The sequence below is a fragment of the Capra hircus genome, chromosome 14 (genome assembly GCF_001704415.2).
Source record: "Capra hircus breed San Clemente chromosome 14, ASM170441v1, whole genome shotgun sequence".
Lineage (NCBI taxonomy): Eukaryota > Metazoa > Chordata > Mammalia > Artiodactyla > Bovidae > Capra > Capra hircus.
This window is the reverse complement of record NC_030821.1, coordinates 19,449,972-19,477,177: the sequence shown is the minus strand read 5'-3', so window position 1 is coordinate 19,477,177 and position 27,206 is coordinate 19,449,972. Positions and strand designations below refer to the sequence as shown.

General features: G+C 48.0%; 2 protein-coding genes across 7 annotated transcripts in view; one reads left to right on the top strand and one right to left on the bottom strand.

Moving 5' to 3' along the window:
- Positions 1 to 4,050, top strand: part of NCALD (neurocalcin delta) — a 343,524-nt gene extending 339,474 nt beyond the window's left edge. For 3 of the 4 annotated variants that reach the window (XM_018058319.1, XM_018058320.1, XM_018058318.1), the window contains one exon: positions 1,422 to 2,331. In XM_018058319.1, the coding sequence (XP_017913808.1) occupies positions 1,422 to 1,519 (98 nt within the window). In that variant the 3' untranslated portion in view covers positions 1,520 to 2,331. Of the gene's footprint in view, positions 1 to 1,421 lie in introns of all 4 variants that reach the window. The other variant, XM_018058321.1, reaches the window with a different exon arrangement.
- GRHL2 (grainyhead like transcription factor 2) overlaps positions 7,149 to 27,206 on the bottom strand; it is a 172,166-nt gene continuing 152,108 nt past the window's right edge. For all 3 annotated transcript variants that reach the window (XM_005689192.3, XM_005689190.3, XM_005689191.3), the window contains exons 14-16: positions 25,037 to 25,122; positions 11,916 to 11,980; positions 7,149 to 9,847 (exon numbers count right to left, since the gene is read on the bottom strand). In XM_005689192.3, the coding sequence (XP_005689249.1) occupies positions 9,733 to 9,847; positions 11,916 to 11,980; positions 25,037 to 25,122 (266 nt within the window). In that variant the 3' untranslated portion in view covers positions 7,149 to 9,732. The remainder of the gene's footprint in view (positions 9,848 to 11,915; positions 11,981 to 25,036; positions 25,123 to 27,206) is intronic.

The following is a 27,206-nucleotide window of genomic DNA, read 5'->3' as shown; positions in this document are numbered from 1 at the left end:
TAATGGAAAGCCTTGATTAAGAAAAAGATGGGGAGGAGAAGTTAGAGCCATACAGTAAAAGTCGCTCAGTCGTGTCCAGCTCTTTGCGACCCTATGGACTGTATAGTCCATGGAATTCCCCAGGCCAGAATACTGGAGTGGGTAGCCTTTTCCTTCTCCAGGGGATCTTCCCAACCCAGGGACTGAACCCAGGTCTCCCGCACTGTGGGCAGATTCTTTACTAGCTGAGCCACAAGGGAAGCTCAAGAATACTGGAGTGGGTTGCCTATCCCTTCTCCAGCTTGCCTCATCTCCTTCATTGCCGGTGGATACTTTCCCAGCTGAGCTATGAGGGAAGCCCCAGAGCCATACAGGGAGGGGTTTAAGGGAGGGGTTTAAGTCTGCAGGGGGTCAGATTCGGCCCGACCAGGAGACTTGGTGCTTCCGCCCTGGGCTTTTAGACCCAAAGGCTGGAGCCCGGAGCAGAGGCCTCATCTAGAGTCTCCGGCGGTTAGATTCCTCCTGAAGAAGTTCTTTGCATCTACCACCCAGCCTGTAACTTGAAAAGTCTGGGTCCCCAGCAAGTTAGCTCTGAAGCCATTTCTGAAGCTCGCAGGTTACTGGAGGAAGCAAGGTTACTTCGCTGAATGTAGGCTTTGCTCCACCCCCACCTCCCACCCTCAGAAATGGGGGAGAAGCTTTGCCTCCCCACTGACAGTATGACTGAGGAAACTTCTGGAAGGAAACTTAATACATACTCTAGCCTAGGTAGAAAGGAAAAGGACCTGGAATAGGAGTGGAATCTCAGCCAGCCAGTCTCCCTCCCACAGCCCATCGGGGTAAGAGGAAAGAGTCCAGACTGAGGAGTCCTCTCTCTGTTTTAGAATTGCCTCACCCCGGGTGGGAAGGGCAGCCCTCCTCACACCTTGTCCAAAAGAAGTGGCCCTCACCCCACGTGTCTCTTCAGACCCCTCTGCTCACAGGCCAACCTAGGTGTACCCAGATGACCCGAAGGAGCCCTGAGGGCCCAGTAGTACCCCGTGGGATGTGCATCAGGAACCCAGCTCACTCTCTGAAAGGCGCAAGCGCCGTCTCTTGCATGGACGCTGAGGCCCTGCGGTGGCCTGTAGCTGGAAGGGCCACGAGGGCAGGGATCACGTAGGGGGCACCCACCCACCCCACCGGCTTCCAGAGCCAGGGCCGGGCACACGGTGAGCTCTCAGTAAGCCGCGTGCTGGGCTGTGCGATGCTGAACGACCCACGGCCCCCGGCCCCCGGGGCGGGGGTGGGGTGCCTCTCAGCTCCGAAAGACAGAAGGTGGGACTCACGGCTGGTGTGAGACCCCGGGAAAGGGTGCGCTGCCGCCGCCGCGGAGATGCATCGGGAAAACCCGGTTCATCCGGCTGCCGTCGGCCAACACCACCGGTCCTCTTGCTTTTCAGGGAAACTCTCCCTGGAAGAGTTCATCCGAGGGGCCAAGAGCGACCCGTCCATTGTGCGCCTCCTGCAGTGTGACCCGAGCAGCGCCGGCCAGTTCTGAGCCCGGCGCCACCAACTGTAGAGCTGCCTGTGTTCCCTTTGGATTTTTTTTTTTTTTTTCCCTTGGCCAAAAGATATTGACAGTGATGCTGTTCCCCCTGTGGTCGGATGCGCCTCCTTCCGTGCCGCCTTCAGCTTCTCTGTCGTGGATGCTTCGTGGGAATGTCTAGACCCCCGCGCTTGTGGAAGCATGGACAGCGCTGTCGTGCACAGACTTTGGTGTTTGTTGTTCTGACGATTTTTCATCATCATTATTATTATTATTTTTCCTTTGATTCGAAAGTCTGTGTTCTAATGAAGATTCGGGGAGGTGAGGGAAGGGAAAACAATCCAGTCAAGTGATTCTGTTGCAAAGTTGAGGGGCCTGTTGGAAAAACAAAACTTGCCACCTGGGTCTGGAGTCATACATGCCCTAGGGGTGGTGGCACCACTTCCTGGATTCCCCAGGGACCAGGAATCCTCTGGGGCCAGACTCTTAAAGGGACCTGGGGGATCCCCCCCAGAGGCCCACCCCACCCTCTTCCCAAATAGGCTGTAGTTTCTAAGCTGTGAACATTTCAAGGTAAATTCATAGAGAAGAAGAAAAAGATGGCTCAGCTATTTCTTGCCAGGTTTACACTAGTTGAGCTGAGTTTCTTTGGAAATTAAATGCAAATGGTAACATATTCCAAAACCAGACCCATCTTGTTGCCTATTGTGGTTAAAAAAAAAAAAAAAGATTGCTGTATATAAAATATTGGGTATTGCAGACCAAATTGTTTTGCCTTGTTTAAATGCATGTTTAGTGAGCACTAATACAATCTTATTACAGAAGACTGTTTTCCGTAGCTTATTGTAAAGTAAGCCAGCTGTAATGAATGTCTATGTCTTGTTATAAAGTCATATCTGTCTTTGCACAAATGCACCCATCAGCAGGTATATTTTATATACTCCAGAAAAGTACAAAGTAACCAGACCAGGGCCCGAGCTTAATTTTGAGTGCTTTTCCAGTGTACTGCCAAGGGACCAGAAGTGGGGCAGGTTTGAGTGGAATGTGTCAAGAGGAGCCCCAGAAGGTTCTTATCTAGAGACGTGTGTTTGCCCACCAGCCCAGCAGCCCACTGCTGTAGTACTGGATTGGAGGTGTGGTGCTTTTCTGAGCAGGTGATGTTCTGTAGATTTTCCCACCCTCCCTCACCCCAAATAGCATAAATTCTGGGGGTTTCCTGATGCTTTAATCCACATGTATAGTTAGGAAGCCATAGCTGGAATGTTGACTTTTCCATGCTCCCAGTGACCCTTAAGAGAGTCAGAGGTTAGGCAGTCATCTGGTTCATCTTGAAGAAGGCATAAGCCACTGTATCTGATTTCCAAGACCCACTATAAAGAATCCAAAAAATATTTTCCATCATTGTGTTCTCTGAAAGCAGATTTCTATTTCCAGAAGTGACGACACAAATTTGAGTTGCTGTTTGGTCTGATGACCTTTGTGTTGAAAGGTAGGAGTCCAAGGCGCTGGTCTCAGGTAAGTCACATTTTCACAAGCAGTAGGCAAGTGGAAGCCATGCACTCAAGGGTGTAGATGAGGAGATCTTGCCCCAGGAGAAGGCAGACAGTTTCCCTGGGCTGCAGCCCAGCTACGTCCTACAGACCGTGAACCACACAAAGATAAACTTAGAAGGGAAACGATGCTGAGCCTGTTCTACCCTCCAGATTCCTGGGTATTACTCAGTTCCATTTAAACTGATAGTAAAAATCTGCATTTGTGTTGTTGACCAAAACGAACGAACTTTGCTAGGTGAAATTTTGAGACCTGGACCCACTCAGTAAAATAATCCTCTTGCTCTGAGTGTCAGCTTTTTTTAACAGTGGTTTTACACCTTGAGGCTTTCGGAGTTCCTCCATTGGCCAAGTGGTAAAATCTGGTTTTGAAAACTAGGGAATTCACCTAGTGGCATGCACAGTGGCATGGGGACCCAGCACTCTGCAGGTGATGTTCATGAGCTGCATCCCACTTTCTCCTGATCTTGACTGAAGACCTAATTCCTCCTTTAGTTTTCCTTAATGGTAGAGTCGATTAATGTCAGGGAAAGCCCATTAGGACTCCATCCTAAGTCATGACATCTTACTGAGCCAGACTCACACTGCTCGTTAGAGCCTAGAGCTGGGGTAAAAAGCAGGGGAGCACATCTCCAGCTGTTAAAAAACAGAACAGACACAGGGCTGATGAATGCTGATATGCCCGGGCTGGTTGGAAAGTAGTCCTTGTCCTGGCCTGCCACTGACCCTGACTGTGTTTTTCTGAGGGTTGTTTTTCTCATTTTTCTCCTTCCTAGGCAGGCCTTTGTATGTCTGATCCAATGCACTGTGTGGCCAAGGGACTCAGCAGCACCCAAAGGCTGAATGCCTAAACGCTTATGTCACTCCTGAGCTGGGCTGTTCATTGTCACTGCTGTGTTGAGGGACCTCTGGAAATGGAGTCTGTTTTGTCTGAAAGCAGCTCAGCCTGTGATGTTCAAGGGACTGGAATAAAGTGGTTTACGACTTGAAGGAGATACAGACTGGTCGACTATTCATACCCTTGTTTAGGATGGGGAAGGGATGCTGAGGGTGCAGTCCCATCACATTGATACACCCCAGGACACGTTCCACAGGGGAATTTAATAATATATATCTTTATCTATGTATATCGATATATTTATGAATCCTTTCCTATGGAGTGGGTCCCGCATCAGTTGACTTTGGGTCTCTCTAGCTTGGCATTCAAGCATGTTGATTGTTTAATATGATTGTCTGGGACCTGAGCTTTCTGTGCCTAAACTGCTCCAGCTGAATCTGTGCCTGAGTGAGGGTCCGGATGCTGTGTTGGCCTCCTTCTGGGTATGGTTTCAGCCCTGGAAGCACAAGGAAGCAGGGTTTGTGAAAGAGGGATGAGAGGGTCTGTGGGCCTAAAGCATTGTCCAAGAGCATCCTAGGGCTACATGTGGGCGTCTTTACTTCCCTCCACTCATGGCCTTCACTGTCTTCTTACCTCTTCTTCCTCACAACTGACTGGAGCTGTAAACTCTAGTCTCAACGTTAGGTGCAATGGACGGAGAAACGGAGGCACCTTTCTCTTCAGTGGGAAATTAGCATCCTCCCCCCGCAACCCCCGGACCTCTCTGTCTGGAGAAGAGTTCATATAAAAGATGACATGATACAGAGCCCACAGCCTCAAAGCCAATTCCAATCACGGTGTCTGTTATTGCTGTCACTGGCTGTGCCTCCAGCACAGGGGTCATGAATGTAGGAAAAAGAGGCTGAAAGTCAGCTATAGTAGGCGTCTCATCGGCCGACCAGACTTCATGCTGGAGTGAGTTGGCCTGGAGGAGAGTCCTTTTGTATCTCAGTTTCTCTTTATGGTTCCACAGTGGTCCTGATGCCTATGAGGACTGCGTGAGCATGAGGAACACCATGTCATTCATGGCAGTAATGGTGAGCAGGTGGCTGGGACCCTCCAACCTGATGAGGAGTCTTCACTCGCACACCTGTTGGAGGTTAACTGGTTAATTTCCAGCAAATGTTCAGGCCTGAAACTCCTATCTTGAGGGTACTGTTCCAACACCCCAACCCAACCCTGGACTCCCTGTCAGTCTAGTTCAGGTGTGGGGAGGGAGCCACTGGCCAGGTAAGAAGGAGTCCGTGTGTTCTCAGTCAAGGTAAGGGGAAATCACGACTGCTTTCTTTAGGAAAAATGGAGATGCTTCAACAAGCCTCTCATCTTTGTCAGGCATATGCCTGCATTCTCCTGAAGTATTCTGGCTTTTCAGGTGGCTGAAGAAACAAGGGAGAGAATATCGTATTTGCCAAGGCAGCAGAGTATCAGTCAAATCCCCCTACAATAGAAAGATTACTGTAGAGTGAAAAGATGTCCACGCCAAGAGCCAATGATCTATTTCGTATCTAACCAATGATACATGCATTTCAGATTTCTCTACACTTGAATGATGACTATGTTTCTAGGTCCTGGGCACTTGCTGCCCTGGCTGCTAAGATGCCATCGATCCTCAGACACAGGGGTGCAGACACTTGAGTGGACAACCTTCCCAAACCGAGGTTAGAGTTTGGTGACCTCTCATCACGTTGTGAAAGTGTAAGAGGGGCTTGTATGCCCTGGGACTGGGGTGACTGCCAAGCCCTACCTCTCTGAAAGTGAACCGCTATCCTGGCACTGATGATGCCAGGCTGTCATCACTTGACACATCACGGCCTCTGAGGATGGACTGCATCTAACCTGCCTCTCCGTCCCCAGCACCAGGCACAGTGCCTGGCTCATGGTAACTGAGCTGAGTTGGTATAGAGATGAAGATGAGGGCAAGAGCCAGTCCTGGACCCTGCGGCCCTGACAGTTGGTCATCTTAGCCCACCCAGAGTCCCAGTACAGGGAGGTGGGGGGTGGGGTGCCACATGTGGGGAGCCGCGTTCACAGCAGGACCAGAGCTGCCATGAGTCCAGGGAGAACTGCCTCAGGAGAGGAGGCGAGGCTAGCGAATGCCCGGCAGGACGTTCTCGGGCAGGGGTGGAGGTGGGGGGAGCACATTCAGAGACCTCCTACTGATACTGGGGAACACAGATCACAGCAAAGGGGCCTGCCCATTTCTGACCCATGATCTCTCCAGAAGCCTCCTCAACAAGCACTTCTCCCAGCCTCCTCTTTAATGCCCAGTGGTCCAGGTGTGGAGGCTGCCAAGGATGCCAACAGGGTTGAAGTTGGTCAGAGAAAGCTTTCCCAAGGTGGATGTTTAGCCAAGATTTGAAAGCTGTGGACATAAAAGGTGAGATGTGGAAGACACAGAAGCCGCTACTTGTTTGGAACAGAGAGGCTCTTGGGAGATCATGGAGGACAGTTGAAGGAGTGGGTGGGTGGCCACTGAGGAAATGCCGAGAAATACTGGGATTTGAGCTGGCGGATGCTAGCGAGGTGGTGGGTTCCAGGGCAAAAGACTGTTGTGATGAGCTTGGTGTTTCAGCTACATGGTTTTAGCATCTGTGAAAAGGTGGGTGAAGATGAATTAAAGGACATGAAAGGTTCTTGTGGTAATTTAAGTGGGGAGTGAGGAAGACAAGCGACGGACAGAGCCTGCTCCCTACCCCAGGAACTGAAAGGACAGCCGTCCTGTGGCCTGTTGTGGTCACACTGGAGGCGTGGTGATGTCTTCAGCCTCTTCTCAACCTTGGGGTGGAGGCACGATGGGGCAACCGGAAATGCCTGCTGTGTTGGAGCCCAGAACCTTCCCAGCGCACACAGAGGCTTCTTCCCAATCAGACAAAGAGCCCCAACACCCACCTCACAGAAAACACGGGACACTTGAAGCTTACTCTTACATTATGAATATTTATTTTTTTCTTCTTAAAAATGTACAAAAAATAAAATAACTGTATTTATAGTTTATAGATTCCCCCTCTCCCATTTACAAAACTATTAAGTTACATTTGCCTTTAAAAAAAAAAAAACATGAGCACAAATTGTCCATCTCGCAATCTCCTTTGCTTGTCTTTACGAAAGGGCTGTTCGTAGAATTTGGCACAAACCCCCTGCTTCTGTTGCATTTTCATAATTTTAAATAAGAAGGAAAATAAATGTTTGATTCAGTTCATGCTTCTTAAGTTTCTGGGTTGGGACATGCCTTAGTCTTTTAGGATCCAATTCCAAGATGACATCTGACTGCATTTTTCTGTTGGACCCAATTTCCCAGAAAGTCTAAGCATTTGGGGTAAGTATAAGAAAAAAACTTGTTGCATATGTCCCTCATCTTACATGGAATTTTTAAAGCTTATTTATTTGAGTCTGATTAAGAAACCAAAAAAAAAAAAAAGGGGGGGGGGCAAGTTTTCCCATTTCTCTGGAGTGGTTTTTTTTTCCCCCCTTGGACAATTTTGCTCATCAAAGCTCTGCTCACACACAGTGAAGGCCACAGCGAAGCTAAGCCACGGGCACTCTGAGTGCAGAGAGGACGACGTGGTGAGATGGGGACAGATTGGATGGGAGGGCACACTGTGTGCCACCCTTTGCTGGCACTGACCTCATATACTTTGTTCTGGCAGTGGCCACCACAATGATTGCCCAGGGCCCTAGGACAAAGGCAAAAGTATCTTGGGTTCATCTTCTGCCTAGGGCAGGACCAGAAACATTTTGTCCACAGAGGCAGGACCAGAAACATTTTGTCCACAGAGGCTGGGGAGAGAAGGTCAGGGAACCCATGTCTGATTGCCCAAGATTTCCTCTCTTCCCTACTCTGGAGTCCTATGCCCTGGCCTGATAGTATTTACCACTGGGCCTGGCAATCGTGTCTGAAATCACCCCTTAGGCAAGGAGCATGGTGGCACATTGGACATCATACATTTCCAATACTGAGTCCCATCAGCACCACATGCTGGTCCAGGATGTGACAGTCACAGAGTGGAGGACGAGGGGACAGACTGGAGCAGAGCTAAATCCGGGATGCGACCTTTGGCACTGCAGGGAGGAGTAACGCGTCCAGAAGACACACAGGTGCCCCCTCACCACACCTAGAGATCTTCCTCGGCACGCACCTGCCCTCCAGCCCATTTGAATCCTCTGCAGCCTCAAGGACAGAGAGCTGGGCTGAAAGCAGCCCTTCTGTCCTACTCTGGGCCTCGGCGGGCAGGGAGGCAGGGAGCCCTTGGAGAGAAAGCCCCCAGGTAAGACATCAAAGTGCTTCACAAACAAATCTGGGCCCTTCCATAGAACCTGCCCTAGATCTGGGACCTCCTAGGGAGTGTGGCTACCAGAAACCTATGCTTCAGCTCACAAAGCTGAACCCGAACCCCTAGACCGTGTACCTGTCCCCTCAAAGAGAACTGTGGCCCAGATGGTACATGATGTTGCGACTGTTTGGGGAAGCATTTCACCTCCTCTTCATCTGCTAGGACACCCGGTAGGAGGACAAGCGTTCTCTCTCCATCTTCCAGACGCTGGTTTCAGAAGCGCCAGGGCTCCCCGGGTTTTCTCACACCCATCCAGCATCAGCAGCCCAGCCTCTATGAGCCGGCTGAGCCCCAGAAGGCAGCCCAAGCCTGGCGGTCAGAGCTGAGCCATTGGCGCCACTCTCCAGACTGCAGCTGGGCCTCCAGGGAGCCACTTGAGATGAGGATGTGCTTGTAAACTGTGAGACGCTGCACAGTGGCCAGATCCTCACAAAAGCCCAGGAGTTCTGTGGCAGACCCAGTGATGGAACCCTGATGGCAAGTCCCTGTGGCCTCTCCAGAAAGTTCAGGCGGCACCAACACCAAAGCTGGAAGAGATGGGACCTCAGACAATCCGGCCTTTCCCACAGATAGCTCAGAGGGAGAGTCAGGCAAAGCTCATCGCCATGAGACAAACTTAGCGGGCCTTCGGGGCAGGTAGTGCCCATAGAGAGGGAACGGGGGTACCTCAGGTGTGCCCACGGGGGGCAACCATCTTGGCACCCACTGCCTGACACCCTCAAGGCCGTGTCCCTCGCCCAGCATGTCTTCTGAACAGCACGGAGGCAGAAACCTCTTGGAGAAAGCGGGGTCTCCAGGTATGCGCCTCCCCCAGGCCTGCGGCAGTAAACATGCCCACATACCACAGGTAAAATATATTACTGCGATATTATAAACACTATGTACATGACAGCCAGGCACACTTTCGGGGTTACTTAGTAATTACACGGTGGCCAAATGTCTTCCTGTACACGGCCTCGCTAGGAACCCCTGGGGGTACCTGCCAATGACCTTCCTCAGAGCAGACTTGAAGGCTTCTGATCAGGAAGGGGTGTCCACCTCCCCTCCCCCACCTTGGACAAAGGAAGCGGCTCGTTCTGTCCAGCCACTCAGGAGACGTCGGGGGTGAGATGGCAGGAGGGAGCTCCCTCAGGCTCTTCAGGATCAATGGACTGAAAGGGAGAGCTCCGGCCCGTGTCAGCTGGAGCCAGCAGTGACCTGAAGAGTCCTGGTGGGCCCTGGGCCCCGGGCTCCGGAGAAAAGGTGGACAATAAATAAGGATGTGACAGGCTCAAGGCCCTGTCCCGAGGGGCTTGGGTGGCCCAAACGCAGGGATCCCAGCCCGGGTCTTCGGGCCTCGCCCTGCTCCCCAGCGCAGTCGTGTAACAGCAGTCGTCGGTGGATGAGGTGGGTCTGCGGGGCCTGGGGGCCGGGGCCTCCGACTTCCCCGGGGAGGAAGGCCCTGAGGGCTGCAGCCCAGAGTGGGGCTCAGATTTCCATGAGTGTGATCTTGAAGCCTTCCACCATGCTCTCCATGTTGAGGATGAAGGTGTCCTCATTCGAGTAGTGCTCAATGATGTTGTCGTCCATATTCACCAGGATGCTGCAGGGGTGAGTGCAGGGAGAAACAAAGATGCCATGACTGAGGTGCTCAGTGAAGGGCAGGCTCCAGGCTGGGGTCCCCTCAGCCATTCTTTCACAAGGGAGGCCAAGGAGGTGGGTAGGGGGTGGAAGGGAGAGGGGACAGGCAGGGAGAGAGGCCCTCACTGTATTTCTTTCCCAGAAATCAGTTAGAGGGAAGTAAAACCTCGATTTCTCAGAACTTCTTATGAGATGGGATGTCAGAGATCATTCAACTCAAACCTTTGGCTCTCTAGACTGGTAAACTGAAGCCTAGAAAAAGTTAACAGAGCCTGAAATCACAGAGCTAACTATTGACGGAGACTGGATCTAAAGAGTTAGGTCTCCTAACTCTTTTTATTAAACCATATTGCCTCTTGAAAACACCTTTTCCTCTGCACTTACAAGAGGAAAATAAACCAGAGCTGCGGCTACCCTTCCTCGAGCACGGAGTCTGTTCCGCAAACCTGTGTTCAGTCCTCACGGCAACCAGGGAGGCAGGTGCGATCACCGCCACGTTGCAATTGAGTAGCCTGAGTTCAGCGAGGTTAGATCATGTCCTCAGGTTCACTCAGCCGGTTCAAGGCTGAGCTCGGTTTGGGTACTAGCTTTGCCTCACTGTGAAGTTCATACTCTATCACATGTGACCTAGCCCTTAGTTAATCATCTGAGCTGGGTTTCATTTTAAGAAAACCAACAACTTTCAGGGCCTGTCCATGAGACAAGTCCTTGAGCCAATCCCCTTCTTTGAAGTCAGACAGACCTTCGTTTGAGAAGTGACTATCATTTTACAGCTATGTGTCATCAGGCAAGTTGTTTAGCCTTTGAGAGTCTCGGTTTATTCTTCCACAAAAATAAGAATAACAACCCTGCTTTAAAGGGTTGTGGTTAGGATTAAAGTATTTAGCCCAGGGCCTGACACCGGACCCCGTGGAAGTGAAATGCTACCATCGGCATGCACATCAGCACTCAGGGCTTCTGCTCAGCATGAGACCCTGAGACACCACTCAGATCTCACCATCAAAGGAATCCACTCAGCCTCTTGCACTGACTTTGGAAAGAACATGCGTTTTAGTGAGCTTTTCAACCAGGGCTCAAATGGAAAGGGTTTCCCGCTTGACGCAAATTAACTGAGAGACCCCATTACTTGGAAGTCCCCAGTATCCCAGATCATCAATTTCTTCTATGAAAAAGGCCCAGAGAAGACTTTAAAGATCAACTTTCTGCTTTTTGTAAGAAAATGGATCCAAAAGCTGACTCACTGGAGACCCTTTTCCAGTACTAAACCCTGTTCCACGGCCACTATGCTTATAGCTTCATTCACAGGAGGCCCTAAGAGGGCTGGAGGCAGCAGACAGCAGAATGTGCAAGCTAAATACTTGGGCTTTGGGGCCACGGAAGTTTACTTGGGTTAAATCTGCATTTCACCTACTGAACACGAGACTTCGGGCAAAATGCTTAGCCTCCATCTGGCTCGATTTCCTCAGAAGTAAATTAGGGATAAGAATCTACCTCACTGAGTGAAAAGGAATAACAGAACTTAGCAGGGGACCCAGAACCTACCGAAGACCAGATAACTGAGAGCTATTGTTCTTAACACTGAGAACAAGCAGGTTCAGTAATCACTTCGATCATTCTGTTAATAACAACCCCAGAAGAATCCCTGATGTCCTGAATCCTTTGTATTCCTACTGTGCTGCCTCGAGACCGAGCTTAAGGGCAGCACGTGATTCCCAACAAACTTGGCTCTCTGCCCAAGGGCCACTCTCCCCACTTCCAGACCCCTCTGCTCTACCCACTAATGCTGTCGTGGAGGGGACATCTCGGCTGATACCATGGCAACACACTCTCACTCCTCTTTCTCCCATCAAAGATCCTGAAAATGCTCGGCATGGGTAGGCTGCTCAGCACTCCTCCGGGAAGATGACACACAAGTTTTATAAAAGGCGAACAACAGAACTAACAAAAGATGGGCGCCATCTTGTTTTCATAATGGCACTGTGTAGACATATCTGATTTAGAAGTCAATTGAAATTCAGTTTCTTTCTTACCCTTTTTTGCTTTTCTTGTAAAGCTTTGCGATCTTCTCCACAGGCAGCCCATATTTCTCAGAAATCTGCAACCAGTAACAAAAAGGCAGATGAGTGTGGAAGGGGAACCGAGCAGAAGCAAGAGAGAAAGTTCCAACATCACTGTCCTTGCAGATGTTCCTGGGTGCCAGTGGCCTTCACTCGCGAGTCAAGCTTTTCAGAAAGACTCATTTGCAAGGCTCTCCCTTTGGACACACCACAAATCAATCAGCAAAAGATTCAGTCCCACGAGAATCTGATCTATGATAATGGTGTCATTTCAGCTGAGTCAGAAAAAGATGGACTGTAGTCATGAAGTTGGATTAAATAGGTAAAAAAGAAAATTAACAAGTTACGCTGAATCCTTTCTCTACTCCTTCCATCAGAATAAACATCATCAAAGATTTACATGTGAAAGATGAAACCATGCAAGAAGCAACCAGGAATCAGTTCTTTGTATGGATATTCTCTTTAGATAAGGAAGGTCTTTCCAAGCAAGTACGAAACCTAAAGACAAAAGGCCAAAATGTTGATAAAACAGCATAATACTTAAAATACCAGTATAGCAAAAACTACCTTTTAAAAAACTGAGGACAGGCAATACACTGGGAAACATTTCTGTGGGCAACAGAAATGACAGATGTGGAACTAACGTCCTTCAGTTAGAAAGAACATCTAGGAACGCAAGCAAAAGGCTAGGGCTTCCCTGGTGGCTCAGGGGTGAGAAGTCCGCTTACCAACGCAGGAGACACAGGTTTCACCTCTGATCTGAGAAGATTCCATACGCCACGGAGCCACGAAGCCTGTGAGCTACAACTGTTGAGCCTGAGCTGTAGAGTCCAGGAACCACAAGTACTGAGCTCATGAGCTGCAACTACTGAAGCTTGAGCGCCCTAGAGCTTGTGCCCCGAAACGAAGTCACTGCAGTGAGAAGCCGGTGCACTGCAGGAAGAGCAGGCTCCCCCGTCACCGGAACTGGAGAAAGGCCCGTGCAGCAGGGAAGACCGAGCACAGCCAAAAACAAATGAATGGGGGACTGATGTGCTCACTTTAGGGCTTCCCAGGTGGCGCTGGTGGCAAAAACCCCGCCTGCCAATGCAGGATTCGATGCCTGGGTCGGGAAGATCCCCTGCAAGAGAGCTTGGCACCCCACTCCGGTATTCTCGTCTGGAGAATCCCATGGACAGAGGAGCCTGGCGGGCTGTAGTCCACGGGGTCTCGAAGAGTCGGACACGACTGAGCAACTGAGCGTACCACACACAAGCTCACTTTGGCAGCACGTACACTAAAATTGCGGAGAAGGAAAGGGCAACCTACTCCAGTGTTCTTGCCTGGAGAATCCCATGGACAGAGGAGCCTGGCGGGCTACTATCTATGGGGTTGCAAGAGTTGGACATGACTTAGCAACGAAATCACCACCACACTAAAATTGATACAGAAAAGATGAGCATGGCCCCTGCACAAGGATGATACGCAGGCTCCTGAGTCAGTCCATATCCTTTAATACAAATGAATTCATTTGCAAGACAGAGACAGGCTCCAAGACATAGAAAACAAACTGATGGTTACCAGGGGAAGTGAGAAGGGGAGAGGGAGGGATAAATTAGGAGTCTGGGACTAACAAATATATACTATTGTATATAAAATAAAAATAGGACAGACTGTATAGCACAGGAAACTATATTCAGTACATCTTATAACAACTTATAGTGGAAAATAATCTGAAAAAATATATATCTGAACCATTTTGCTGTACACCTAAAATGTCCTAAAACGAAGATAATATTGTAAATCAATCATGCTTCAATTAAAGAACAAAAGACAGTTCAGTGAAAAAAGGAAGAAAACAACATAAGTAATTTCAGATAAATGCAATAGGACAATACACAAATGAAAAAATGCACCACCGCACTAACTTAAAAATGCAGATTAAAGCAACGGGAAGATTTCTCTATCAGGGCAACAAAAACTGAAAGCGTGATAATACAGTGACAGCCAGAGGGTAAGGAACAGCAGCTCTCTTAGTCCGTAAACAGGAGAGCAGCAAGCTCGACCTTTCTGGAGGCAAGTTTGGCAGAAGATATTGAAATTTCAAAGGCATATATCGCTTGACCCAAATAGTCCACATCTAGTAATCAGGTCTACAGAAAAACAGTCAGATGTATCTTGAAAGTATCGCTGTTCGTAACACAGAAAACAACCATTAAGCACACTTTGATATTTGCTCAGTTAAAAACCATGAAGTCATATAATCATTCAAAGAAATGCACAATGCCTATATGAAAAACAAAAAAAAGTCCTTAACATATTAAGTTCAGTTCACTTCAGTTGCTCAGTCATGTCCGACTCTTTGCGACCCCATGGAAACATATTCAGTGAAAAAACACAAATAGAAAACCAGTGTATACTGTATGATCCTGCCTGTATATTTTTAAAAATATGTAAGTAAATGGGCTTCCTGGGTGGCGCTAGTGGTGAGGAACCCACCTGCCAATGCAGGAAACATAAAGAGACACAGGTTTGATCCCTGGGTCAGGAAGATCCCATGGAGGAGGGCATGGCAATCCACTCCAGTATTCTTGCCTGGAGAATCTCATAGACAGAGAAACCTGGAGGGCTTACAGTCCATAGGGCTGCACAGAGTAGGACACAACTGAAGTGACTTAGCACGCATGCACACATGTAAGTAAATAGAAAACATCTGAAAGACCCATCAATCTATTATCAGTGGCTACCCTGGAAAAATGGACAAAAACAAGATTATTTTTCTCTTCACTTTGCATAATTCTGTCCTGTTTACTTTTACAGTGACTGTGACTTATTTTCATAAATATAAAACAGTATAACAGTAGTTTGGAGATGGCGTTCTGGAGAGACTTACTCAAAATACTTTCTCTCTCCCAAATCCAATCCACCCACTTCTCGAGTCCAGTGGCTGGCGCGGTGCACAAACGGCTGGCGCTGGTGAGGTTTGGGACTCTGACTACCCGGTGGTCTAGCAGGGCCTGGGGAAAGAGCCCAAATAGCTCCGGGGCAAAGGTGGGATAGCTTTGTCTCCTGGGAAGAGCTTATTCTCCAGAGAATCATAGATTCCCACCTGCCCATTCCTCATACATAGGAAGACCTCCCCCCCTCTCCCCCAAGCTCCAAAGGCGCAGAACAGCTGGGCTGAGGGCTGAGACAGAAAAGGGGGACTGGGAACCGAACAGCCCGCCTGTGGCCCCCACCGCGCCGTCACTGATGGGACTGCCCCATGGCCGCACTGGAGCCCACATGAGCCCAGCACAGAAAAGAACCTGGCCTGTGGGGTGGCAAAGAACATGTACAGAACTTGTGTGGAAGGTATCCATGTGAACAGAACATAAAAGAGCACTTAGGAAGACTGCTGTATAGCACACACACGTGCAAAATCCTGATCTAAAAATATGACTGAACTAAAAGATCTGCAGGTTCAGTAAATGAGTTGAAGGCTAGGTGGTTGATCCAGCAAACCAATCAAGTTAGGAAAGGTCAATTAGGAAAACCATTTCAAGTGCAAAGCAAAGACACACAGCATAGACAGAAATCAGGAAGGGAATAAAAGGAGAGCGGGAAGGAGGGAGATCTGAAGAATAGAGGCAACCATATCAGATGTCAGGGACGTGGCTCCGACGGTAAAGAATCCGCCTGCAACACTGGAAACCCAGGCTCGATCCCTGGAGAGGGGAATAGCTACCCACTCCAGTATTCTTGCCTGGAGAATTCCATGAACAGAGGAGCGTGGCAGGCTACACTCCATGGGGTTGCAAAGAGTCAGACACCACTGAAAAATTAACACTTTCAAACTTTCAAAGTCCCAGGCAGAGAAAAAGGAGCAAATGGAGATGAGAAAACAATTAAATAATAGAAGACCACATTTTTAGACAGGAGAGGTATCCTGAATCCTAGAAGGGATCAGTGAGAAAACAGCCATGCGTCTGGCCGTTCTGAAAGGTGCCAGATCTCCAAAGGTAGGAATAAAAATGAAACATCCTGGAACCTCCCAGACAGAAAGTACAAGTTATTAACATTAATACTAATACTAAAAAAAGAAAAGAATAAGAATGGACCTGGCTTCAGTCTTCTCATCTGCAAAACTGGAAACCAAAGTGGAATAACCACTACAGCCTACTGAAAAAAGGGATGTCACCCCATGAGTTCTGTACATGGACAAGCTCTCCCTCAACACTCAGGTTAAAGAATGGCATTTAACAAACGCATTTCATTTAAAAAATCCCATTTGAAGAAAATACTCATAAAAGATCTCTAGCTGAACAGAACACACAAAAGAACGAAGACTTCAGTAAAGCAAAGGGGCAAGAAACAAGTAACCAGTGTTATACCATTAAATTAAAAAATATATATATATACACACATACACACATTGAGAGAGACATACTCCATATATCTATATACATTATATATGGCTAGATAACTATAGTTCTCTATATACAACTCTTTATATATATATATAGTTCATATATAGATATAGAATTATAGATATGTATATAATATATTCTGGAGATGGAAATGGCAACCCACCCCCGTATTCTTGCCTGGAGAATTCTAGGGACAGAGGAGCCTGGTGGGCTGTGGTCCATGGGGTCGCAGAGTCTGACATGACTGAGCAACTAACACACACACATACGAGCGACTCTTTGTAACCCCATGGACTGTGGCCTACCAGGCTCCTCCGTCCGTGGGATTCTCCAGGCAAGAGTACTGGATTGGGTTGCCATTTCCTTCTCCAGGAGATCTTCCCCACCCAGGGATCGAACTCTGGTCTCCCACGTTGCAGGCAGATGCTTTACCATCTGAGCCACCAGGGAAGCTCATATATATATAGATAGATATATCTATATACACACATAGGTAAATGGACTGGGGAAGTGAAATAAGTGTTAAATAAGGGTTCTTGAAGTGAAAAGAACACAATGGGAGGGAAAATCTAATCATGTCCTAGAGAGAAAGCAATAAACTACTTTAGGAACATCCAGAAGCCTGGCATGTGTGGGGGTAGTGCACGGTAAACATTTCAGGGCTCTAGAAGACTCCTCTCACCCAGTGGGTCGGGGAGCTAGAGAGCAGGGGTTCAGAAGACAGTTGAAAATTTATTTTCAAATCACAGCACAATAAGGAGAAGAGATGGAAACAATTTAGGAAAAGTGTGGATCACAATAAACTATGGAAAATTCTGAGAGAGATGGGAATACCAGACCACCTGACCTGCCTCTTGAGAAATCTGTATGCAGGTCAGGAAGCAACAGTTAGAACTGGACATGGAACAACAGACTGGTTCCAAATAGGAAAAGGAGTACGTCAAGGCTGTATATTGTCACCCTGCTTATTTAACTTATATGCAGAGAACATCCTGAGAAACGCTGGGCTGGAAGAAGCACAAGCTGGAATCAAGATTGCCGGGAGAAATATCAATCACCTCAGATATGCAGATGACACCACCCTTATAGCAGAAAGGGAAGAGGAACTAAAAAGCCTCTTGATGAAAGTGAAAGAGGAGAGTGAAAAAGTTGGCTTAAAGCTCAACATTCAGAAAATGAAGATCATGGCATCTGGTCCCATCACTTCATGGGAAATAGATGGGGAAACAGTGGAAATAGTGTCAGACTTTATTTTTTGGGCTCCAAAATCACTGCAGATGGTGACTGCAGCCATGAAATTAAAAGACACTTACTCCTTGAAAGAAAAGTTATGACCAACCTAGATAGCATATTCAAAAGCAGAGACATTACTTTGCCGACTAAGGTCCATCTAGTCAAGGCTATGGTTTTTCCAGTAGTCATGTATGGATGTGAGAGTTGGACTGTGAAGAAGGCTGAGCGCCGAAGAATTGATGCTTTTGAACTGTGGTGTTGGAGAAGACTCTTGAGAGTCCCTTGGACTGCAAGGAGATCCAACCAGTCCCTTCTAAAGGAGATCAGCCCTGGGATTTCTTTGGAAGGAATGATGCTGAAGCTGAAACTCCAGTACTTTGGCCACCTCATGCGAAGAGTTGACTCATTGGAAAAGACTTTGACGCTGGGAGGAATTGGGGGCAGGAAGAGAAGGGGACGACAGAGGATGAGATGACTGGATGGCATCACCGACTCAATGGACGTGAATCTGAGTGAATTCCGGGAGTCGGTGCTAGACAGGGAGGCCTGGCATGCTGCAATTCATGGGGTTGCAATGAGTCAGACACGACTGAGCAACTGAACTGAACTAAAGAATAATTTCCAAGAAAAGGTGGAAAACATTGATTTAATCCAGCTGCAAAACTAAACAGAAAGAGGAAGCCACAAAGTGAAATAAATAAATAAAAAGTTTTTCGTTATGAGTTGCTTGACCTGCTAGCGTTGGGTTTTGACTTTTGGTTGGTGTCATTTGGAACTTGTTTTTAAAATGAAATGGATAAATAAAGGAAAAGGTGTTCTATTTTCTCCTCAACATCAGCAAGTTCACATCTTTTCTGAAAGAGAAGTGAATCTGGTTCTTGGATTTTCCCTTTTCAGGGGTTTGACTCCCAGTTCATTCCAAAGCATGAATGCATATACTCAGCTCACAAATCAGTTGATAACAGTGAGGAAATTTGCATAAATCTGCATTACTCCAGTTTCGATTTGGCTCTGCCTGGAGCAGCAGCAGCAGCCTGCATTTTCCGAGTGCTTACTAAGTGCTTAGCATATTGGCATGGGGAGCTCTGTATCTATTAACTCTCTCAGTCCTTGAATCACTGCAACAGAACAGGTGCTTTTATGAGACCTGCTTCTCAGGCAAGCAAACTCAAGCTTACAGTCATTAAGTAACTTGCCCAGGGTGCCTCAGCTAAGAAGTGACAGAGACCAGATTTAAAAGGGTAACAGTCTGGCAGTCTGGTTTTTGATTCTAAACTTACAGAGAAAAGAGGCATATGTTGGGACTGTTTGGAGCAGGGGTCTAAGAAGAGACTGGCAAAGTGGGCTCGGGCATCAGGGTGCCAAGGGCAACAGTCTCCAGGAGGGCAAAGCCCTGGCCTCCGTGCAAGCATCAAAGGCAAAGGCAACTGGATAAAATGCCACCTTCACACCGCATCCTCTGCCTCCACGCCAGGCAAGGAAGTGTGCTTTGCCAAACCCAGAAGCCTGGAAAGAAGCGAGACCATGCCGGATAGCATGTGGAGGAAGCTGGCCATCTGTCGGGAGGTTACAGAAAGGAATCGTTCTGCCCAGGAGCTGGGTGATCTCACCGCAGCATCCCCCTTCCGTGTGTGTGGAAAGCGTGTGCTTTGCAGCAGTTCTCAGAGCAAGGCATTAAGAGCGCTTAGTTTTTTCTCTGTGTTTTTCAAGTCGTCTGAACTGCCCAAACACATCCATCATTTTTAAAAGCCCGTGATGAATATTTTTAAGGATCCCTAAGACTTCCTTGGAGAAGGAAATGGCAACCCACTCCAATACTCTTGCCTGGAGAATCCCATGGACAGCGAAGCCTGGTAGGCTACAGTCCACGGGGTTGCAAAGAGACGGACACGACTGAGAGACTTCACTTAAGACTTCCTTGGCAGGCTTCCCAGGTGGCGCTAGTGGTAAAGAAACTGCCTGCCAATGCAGGAGATGCAGGTTCCTGACAGATGCAGGAGACACCATCCCTGGGTTGGGAAGACCCCCTGGAGGAGGGCATGGCGACCCACTCCAGTATTCTTGCCTAGAGAACGCCATGGACAGAGGAACCTGTCAGACTACAGTCCCTGGGGTCACAAAGAGTCAGACACGACTGAGCACGCACACACACACACACAAGATCTCCTTGGCGCCCAGGAGGCTCCCAGGTCCTGGACATATCGCATCAACGTGTTACTGGCTACCTGATGGTCTGGAACATTTAGACTTTCACTCAGTGCTGAGTTCTGTTTTCCCAGAAACCTCTGGCACGTGACAGGCGGAACAAATTCCCATTGGTTTTCACCAATGCAGGACTCCGTCTGCCTGGTCTAACACAGCTGCCAGTCCTGGAAGCCGGTGACTTTTCTGCGGGGTTATAAAGTGCTGAGTGTGGGCTCTAGGATGCACTTTTTAAAACCCGTTGACTCTTGCTTGCAGATACTTCCTAGGTGACTGCATTTGATGTCAATAGAATCAGGGGGGCCAGGCTTGTATCTCCATGCATGAATGAGTCAGCAGCATAGAAGTGGGTGCTCCCAGGTTCATGAACCCTCCTTTCCTTGTGCACCCTAGCCAGCTTCACCATGGAAGAACACCCTTATTTTTAGCCCCTTTGGTTAGAGGGACGCTGTCTGCCTCCCCACCCCATAGCACACACAGTCATCTGCTATACATAAATACTCACCTATCGAGTACTCTACGTGCTGCTTTAAACACGGCTATGAACTCACTTAATCCTTGCAACAACTCTACATCCCGTTTTATCATTATCTTCATAATAATAGGCCATATTATCATTACTCTGGTTTCAGAAGTGATAAACCTGGGGTGTAGAGAGAGGCTGAGAAATTTGCCCACTACCCTGAAGTGTCAGAGCCAGGACTTGAACCCTGACTGTGTGGTTCAAAGCAGTACACACACACTTCTTGTCTGATGGCTCACTATTGCCCAAGCTTCTTTCCTTTAGTTGATGTGAGCTATGGCTTGGAATGTCTGTTCTTCTTGTAATGACTTTTCATGTGTGGACGTCTCCCTAAGTGGACTTAAGTTGTTCAAGGGCTTAAGTTGGCTCTGCCACTCTGTAGAGCTATCAGACCTCTCAGGACACCCACATCTGTAAAGGATGGTGATGACATCTGACCTCCCAAGTTTACAGGGATATTCTGAGGATCAAATGAGAACAGTGCACGTGGACTATGCGCCACCCATAGTACTCGGCATGGCGGCATGCTCGATTCAGTCAATCAAGCATAATACTTATGCTTAAAGACCTGGGGACACACAGAAGACAGCAAAAGCAAAGTCCCTGTTCTCAAGAACTTCACATTCCACTGGGGAAGAGAGAAACAAATTAACAGAGTTAGTCACAGTGCGGGTGGAAGTGAAGGTGATATCGAGCCCCACTGTGATCCAGCGAGACCACAGCTACCAAACACTAGCAGCACTGAACAGATGTCACAGACAGGAAAGGAAGACACCAAGGAAAAAGGTGTGATCAATCAGTTTAGAATTGGTCTAGATCAGTGGTTCTCACAACTGGTTGATCTAAGAATTCCCTGAAGAACTGTTAAAAATATAGTTTCCTGCAGCTCCATCCCCATACCACCTCCAATTCAGCAGAACTGGAATCTGGGTTGAGGTCTAGGTCTGTGCACTTGAAACAGCTAAGTCAGGTTCAGTAATATGATCTTAAAGGCCATGTTAAGGGTATGAACGGAGAAGGCAATGGCACCCCACTCCAGTACTCTTGCCTGGAGAATCCCAGGGACGGGGGAGCCTGATGGGCTGCCATCTATGGGGTCGCACAGAGTCAGACACGACTGAAGCGACTTAGCAGCAGCAGCAGCAGTAAGGGTATGAAGGGCTTCCCAGGTGGCGCTAGTGGTAAAGAATTCCCCCCGCCAATGCAGGAGACATAAGTGACTCAGGTTTGATCTCAGGGTGGGGAAGATTCCCTGGAGGAGGACCTGGCAACCCACTATTCTTGCCTGAAGGATCCCATGGACAGAGGAGCCCGACGGGCTATAGTCCATGGGGTCACAGAGTCGGACACGACTGAAGCGACTTAGCATGCAGGCACACAGGGTATGAAGGGTATGAACTCTATCCAAAGGGTCCCTCTAGCTCATAAATCAATCTTCCAGTGATTTTAGGGTCATGTAAAGAATCTTGGTTCTTTTGAAGAGGTAGAGCTCACACTTTTTGTTGTGTTCATTTCTGGTTGTGTTTTCCCTTTATAGGGGCAGATTCAGCAACGACAAACTCCATTCCAATGGCAAATCCTGAGAACAGAAGAGACTACCAAGCCGGGCATTCACATGTTTTCCTGGAGGGAGGTCCTCCATGCCCTGCTCTGCATTGCCGAACAATGCCAACCACAGGGGGCCAGTGTGCATCGGTAACATTCTTATGCTTTTTTAAAAAAAATTCAGGTGAACAAATAATTCTTTTTACATGTCATACAATTCCCCACTTAAATCATTTCAAGTGTGCAATTCAGTAGTATTTAGGGCATTCATGATGTTCTGCAAACATCAGGACTATGTAGTTTCAGAACAATTCATCAGCCCAGAAGGAAACTCACAAAATAGTCTTTCCTCATTGACCTTTCATCGAACTCCTGGCAACAACGAATCTGCTTTCTGTCTCTATGGATCTGTTTATTCTTGATATTTCCTAAAAATTGAATCATACGATGTGATCTTTTGTGTCTGGCTAGCAATTCCATTCCTCATATATATCCCCCAAAATTGAAAAAACCAAGTATTCAAAAAAAAAAAAAACTTGTACCAGATGCTTATGGCAGCACTATTCACAATAGCTAAAATGTGGAGGTGAAAACCCAAATGTCCATCAACTGGTGAATGGGAAAATGAACTGGGTATATTCATACAATGGAATATTACTCAGCCATTAAAAAGAATGAAGTATTGGTTTACAGTACAACATTGAGTTCAGTTCAGTCACTCAGTCAAGTCTGACTCTGCAACCCCATGAATCGCAGCACGCCAGGCCTCCCTGTCCATCACCATCTCCCCGAGTTCACTCAGACTCACGTCCATTGATGCCATCCAGCCATCTCATCCTCTGTCGTCCCCTTCTCCTCCTGCCCCCAATCCCTCCCAGAATCAAAGTCTTTTCCAGTGAGTTAACTCCTCACATGAGGTGGCCAAAGTACTGGAGTTTCAGCTTTAGCATCATTCCTTCCAAAAAACACCCAGGACTGATCTCCTTTAGAATGGACTGGTTGGATCTCCTTGTAATCCAAGGGACTCTCAAGAGTCTTCTCCAACACCACAGTCCAAAAGCATCAATTCTTCGGCACTCAGGTTTCTTCACAGTCCAATTCTCACATCCATACATGACTACTGGAAAAACCATAGCCTTGACTAGATGGACCTTTGTTGGCAAAGTAATGTCTCTGCTTTTGAATATGCTATCTAGGTTGGTTGTAACTTTCCTTCCAAGGAGTAAGTGTCTTTTAATTTCATGGCTGCAGTTACCATCTGCAGTGATTTTGGAGCCCAAAAAAATAAAGTCTGACACTGCTTCCACTGTTTCCTCATCTATTTCCCATGAAGTGATGGGACCAGATGTCATGATCTTCATTTTCTGAATGTTGAGCTTTAAGCCAACTTTTTCGCTCTCCTCTTTCACTTTCATCAAGAGGCTGTTTAGTTCCTCTTCGCTTTCTGCCATAAGGGTGGTGTCATCTGCATATCTGAGGTTCTTGATATTTCTCCCGGCAATCTTGATTCCAGCTTGTGTTTCTTCCAGCCCAGTGTTTCTCCCAGCCCAGCGTTTCACATGATGTACTCTGCATATAAGTTAAATAAGCAGGGTGACAATATACAGCCTTGATGTACTCCTTTTCCTATTTGGAACCAGTCTGTTGTTCCATGTCCAGTTCTAACTGTTGCTTCCTGGCCTGCATACAGATTTCTCCAGAGGCAGGTCAGGTGGACTGGTATTCTCATCTCTTTCAGAATTTTCCACAGTTTATTATGATCCACACAGTCAAAGGCTTTGGCATAGTCAATAAAGCAGAAATAGATGTTTTTCTGGAACTCTCTTGCTTTTTCCATGATCCAGCGGATGTTGGCAATTTGATCTCTGGTTCCTCTGCCTTTTCTAAAACCAGCTTGAACATCAGGGAGTTCACAGTTCACGTATTGCTGAAGCCTGGCTTGCAGAATTTTGAGCATTACTTTACTAGCATGTGAGATGAGTGCAATTGTGCGGTAGTTTGAGCATTCTTTGCATTGCCTTTCTTTGGGAATGGGATGAAAACTGACCTTGATGAACCTCAAAAACATGCTAAGTGAAATAAGCCATCCACAAAAGACAACACACTGCATGATTCCACTCACAGGCACTGTTTTATATATACATTTTGACATATTCTCCATAGCCCAAAATGCTGTTTCAATGTAGCAGTTTTCCAGACTAACAAAAGTTCTGGACTGGCCCTTAGCAATCCTATTGTCTCCATCACTATGTGCTATGCTGTGCTTAGCCACTCAGTCGTGTCCGACTCTTGTGACCCCATAGACTGTAGCCTGCCAGGCTCCTCTGTCCATGGGCTTCCGTAGGCAAGAATACTGGAGTGGGTTACCATTTCCTCCTCCACTCCACCACTATTAAAAAATCTATATCTTCTACAACATAAATATACAGGGGAGTCAGAAATCATATTCAAGGTAGAGTCACATTCACATAGATAACACATAAATAAAATATAAAATATCTTCATTTAAATTGGGGATGAGAAGGGAGGGAAGAACTTCAGAATCTTACTTAAAATTATTATGACTATGCAATATATATTGTTTCCTTAACCAAAAGAAGTCACAATTTATTTTGGGTTGCACTACCACAGCTGCTGAGACACTTCCTAATTGGTTCTGTTCCGAACGTATTTGGAAGCTGCACGCTAAGTCGCTTCAGTTGTGTCCGAGTCTTTGAGACCCTGTGGACTGTAGCCCACCAGGCTCCTCTGTCCATGGGATTCTCCAGGCACGAATACTGGAGTGGGTTGCCATGCCCTCCTCCAGGGGATCGTCCCGACCCAGGATTGAAGCCTTGTCTTTTACGTCTCCTGCATTGGCAGGTAGGTTCTTTATCACCAGTGCCACCTGGGAAGCCCATATTTGGAAATTAAGCACATCTAATTTGGTTTCTTGCAAAGAGACTGATAGAAACCCACAATTTAACCTTCCTCTATGGCATCTTTACTCTGATTAGCCTTAAACTGACAGGGAATTGGCCATTTTTCAATTTCCTTCTCCTTAAGGATAGAAATCAGTGTCTCCATAAATCTCCACTTTTCATTTTTCTTGTATAAAGCTCATTCCACAGCCAACCTCGAAGGCTGCCTTTTAATAAACGGATTCCAGCCCATAGGAGACTGCATGCTGGTTTCTTGGGGGCTGCAGGGGGGCTCACGCTTACCGCTTCCATCAGGCCTTTCACGGTGGGGGATTTCAACATCAAGGCATCAAACACGTCGTCCGTCTCCTTCCTCACGTACAGAAGCACTGCAAGAGAAGGGCGGGAAGCCATGACCGCGGAGCCCATGCGGCTGCCCTGGAGACCGCTCCCCTCGCACAGGGGTCAGAGGCTGCCATCATGCGACCCCTGACCCACACGACAGCCCACCCGGGTGACGAGGCACCTGCAGCTAGGGACTGTTACTGAGGATTCCATGAAAGAAGCCGACAGTAGGGTGTAAGACGTCGTCACATCACACCCATCATATTTGAATTCCTTTAAGGTGGGCACACAATCTCTTTATGGCCCATCTTTCTGTGGCCTCTATCTTCTATCTATTTGATCATTCAACAAATATTACTGGATATCCATCTGGGCCCAAGGCCCCAGGCGGTGTGACAGGAGCTGGGTTGCAGTAATGAGTTAAGACAGAGCCTGCCCTTCAGAAGTCCGTAGTCCACTTAGAGAGGTGGGCATTCCTCAAATGAGCAGACAGGTGTCAGAGGTATGAAGGAAAAGAACCACAAGCGGGGGCTTGTAAGGCCTGTGCTTTTTCAAGGGGGTGGGGAGGGAGGGCTCCCAGAAGGCTACTCTGAAGGAGAGATCTGAGTTGTGGAGGGGGTAGACGCATCTGTGCAGGCCATGGGGGTGAGGAGGGAGAGAGAGGACAGGGAGGCGACCCCCAGGTGGACAGACCAACAGGCCCGCAGGGAGACAGGGCAAGTCAGAGGCAAGGTGAGGGAGGAGCCGAGAACCTGATCTGCCTTTGAGCCCGGTTCAGCCTGCTGGGGGCCCTGGTCGTCCAACCCCTCCAAGCTGAGGACGATACCTCCCTCGTGGGGCTGCTGAGACAGCTGAATGAAACAGCAGCCGTGGGCAGCACCAGGCACACAGGCGGCACCCCCAATTCCTCCATCTCTGGGGTCATTATGAAGCAACTGTAGTGATGGTGCTGGTTCCCTCGGCAAAGGCACACGCAGTTTTCTGCTCATTTCTCTATAACCTAACATACTGAATCCAGCAATGCACAGAATACAAGAGATGGCAGGGACCCCAGGGGTCCTCAGAGAGGCAAAGACACAGTTACTGCAGACCTACCCTTACAGCAACCGCACCAGGCTTAGCTCCGGGGAAGAACTGGGGAGCGCTCTTCAGATGCGACTCTCCAGGCCCAGTGAACTGCCTGCCCTTTCTTTCCCTCCTCCTGGTGATGACCTGGCTCCTGCTTCTACCTTCAGAGGGAAGGAAGGGGCAGAGGCTGAAGCCCCATGCGCCTGGCCACGACAGGAAGAATGCACAGGTCAGAAGCCCTGTTGAGCCCGGATCCTGACCGCCGTCAGATACCCACGGAGCCGCAGTCACCACCAGCCTGAAAGAATGAAGCTGGAGCTGGGAAATGAAATCAGCTTTAATCCAAACTCCCACCCCTTCTTCTCCTCCTGCCCAGTGCCCAGGGACATCATTAAAGTTGCTGCTTTGTAACAGCAGCGTCTATGGGCGCACACAGGCTCTGCCCGCATTTTCCTTCTGCAGCCAGAAGTTCAGTTTCTGTATGACACCCCAGAAAGAAAAAAAACAAAACCTTAAGCACTGCAGTTTCTTCTCTTCATCAAGTATAAAAATAAAATACCAAGGAAATAGATTGGGGAATAATATCTCCAATATTGGATAGCCCCCATTTCAGCTACAATGATCTAGTGACTTAATGGTACCGTGTGAGGACTCAATGTTAGCAGCATAGAGAGAAATAATTAGACTGCAGGGCCTCAATTACTACTAGATGGAGGAAACTAAAGTAAAAAAGAACAAAACAGAACAATGCAAAAATCCCCACCAGTGCATCTTACAGATGAATGTTCTGTAACTTCTTCCCATGGACCCTCAACAGAAAAACGCAATCTCCAGGACCCTAAGGAAACCCCAAACCATGTTCTGTTAAAGTGAGTGCCATTTCCACCGGATCTGACATAGTACAGCTGCCGCTCCTGCTGCAGGAGTCCCTGGAAAGGGTTAAAGGGGGCGTGGCGGCAGGTTGACGGGCTGCAAACTGTGCCACCGTCTCCTGCTGGGCTTGTTGACAGCCACACTGGCAGTGCTGGGCTTACAGCTCACCCCCACGGCTTGCCCAGAG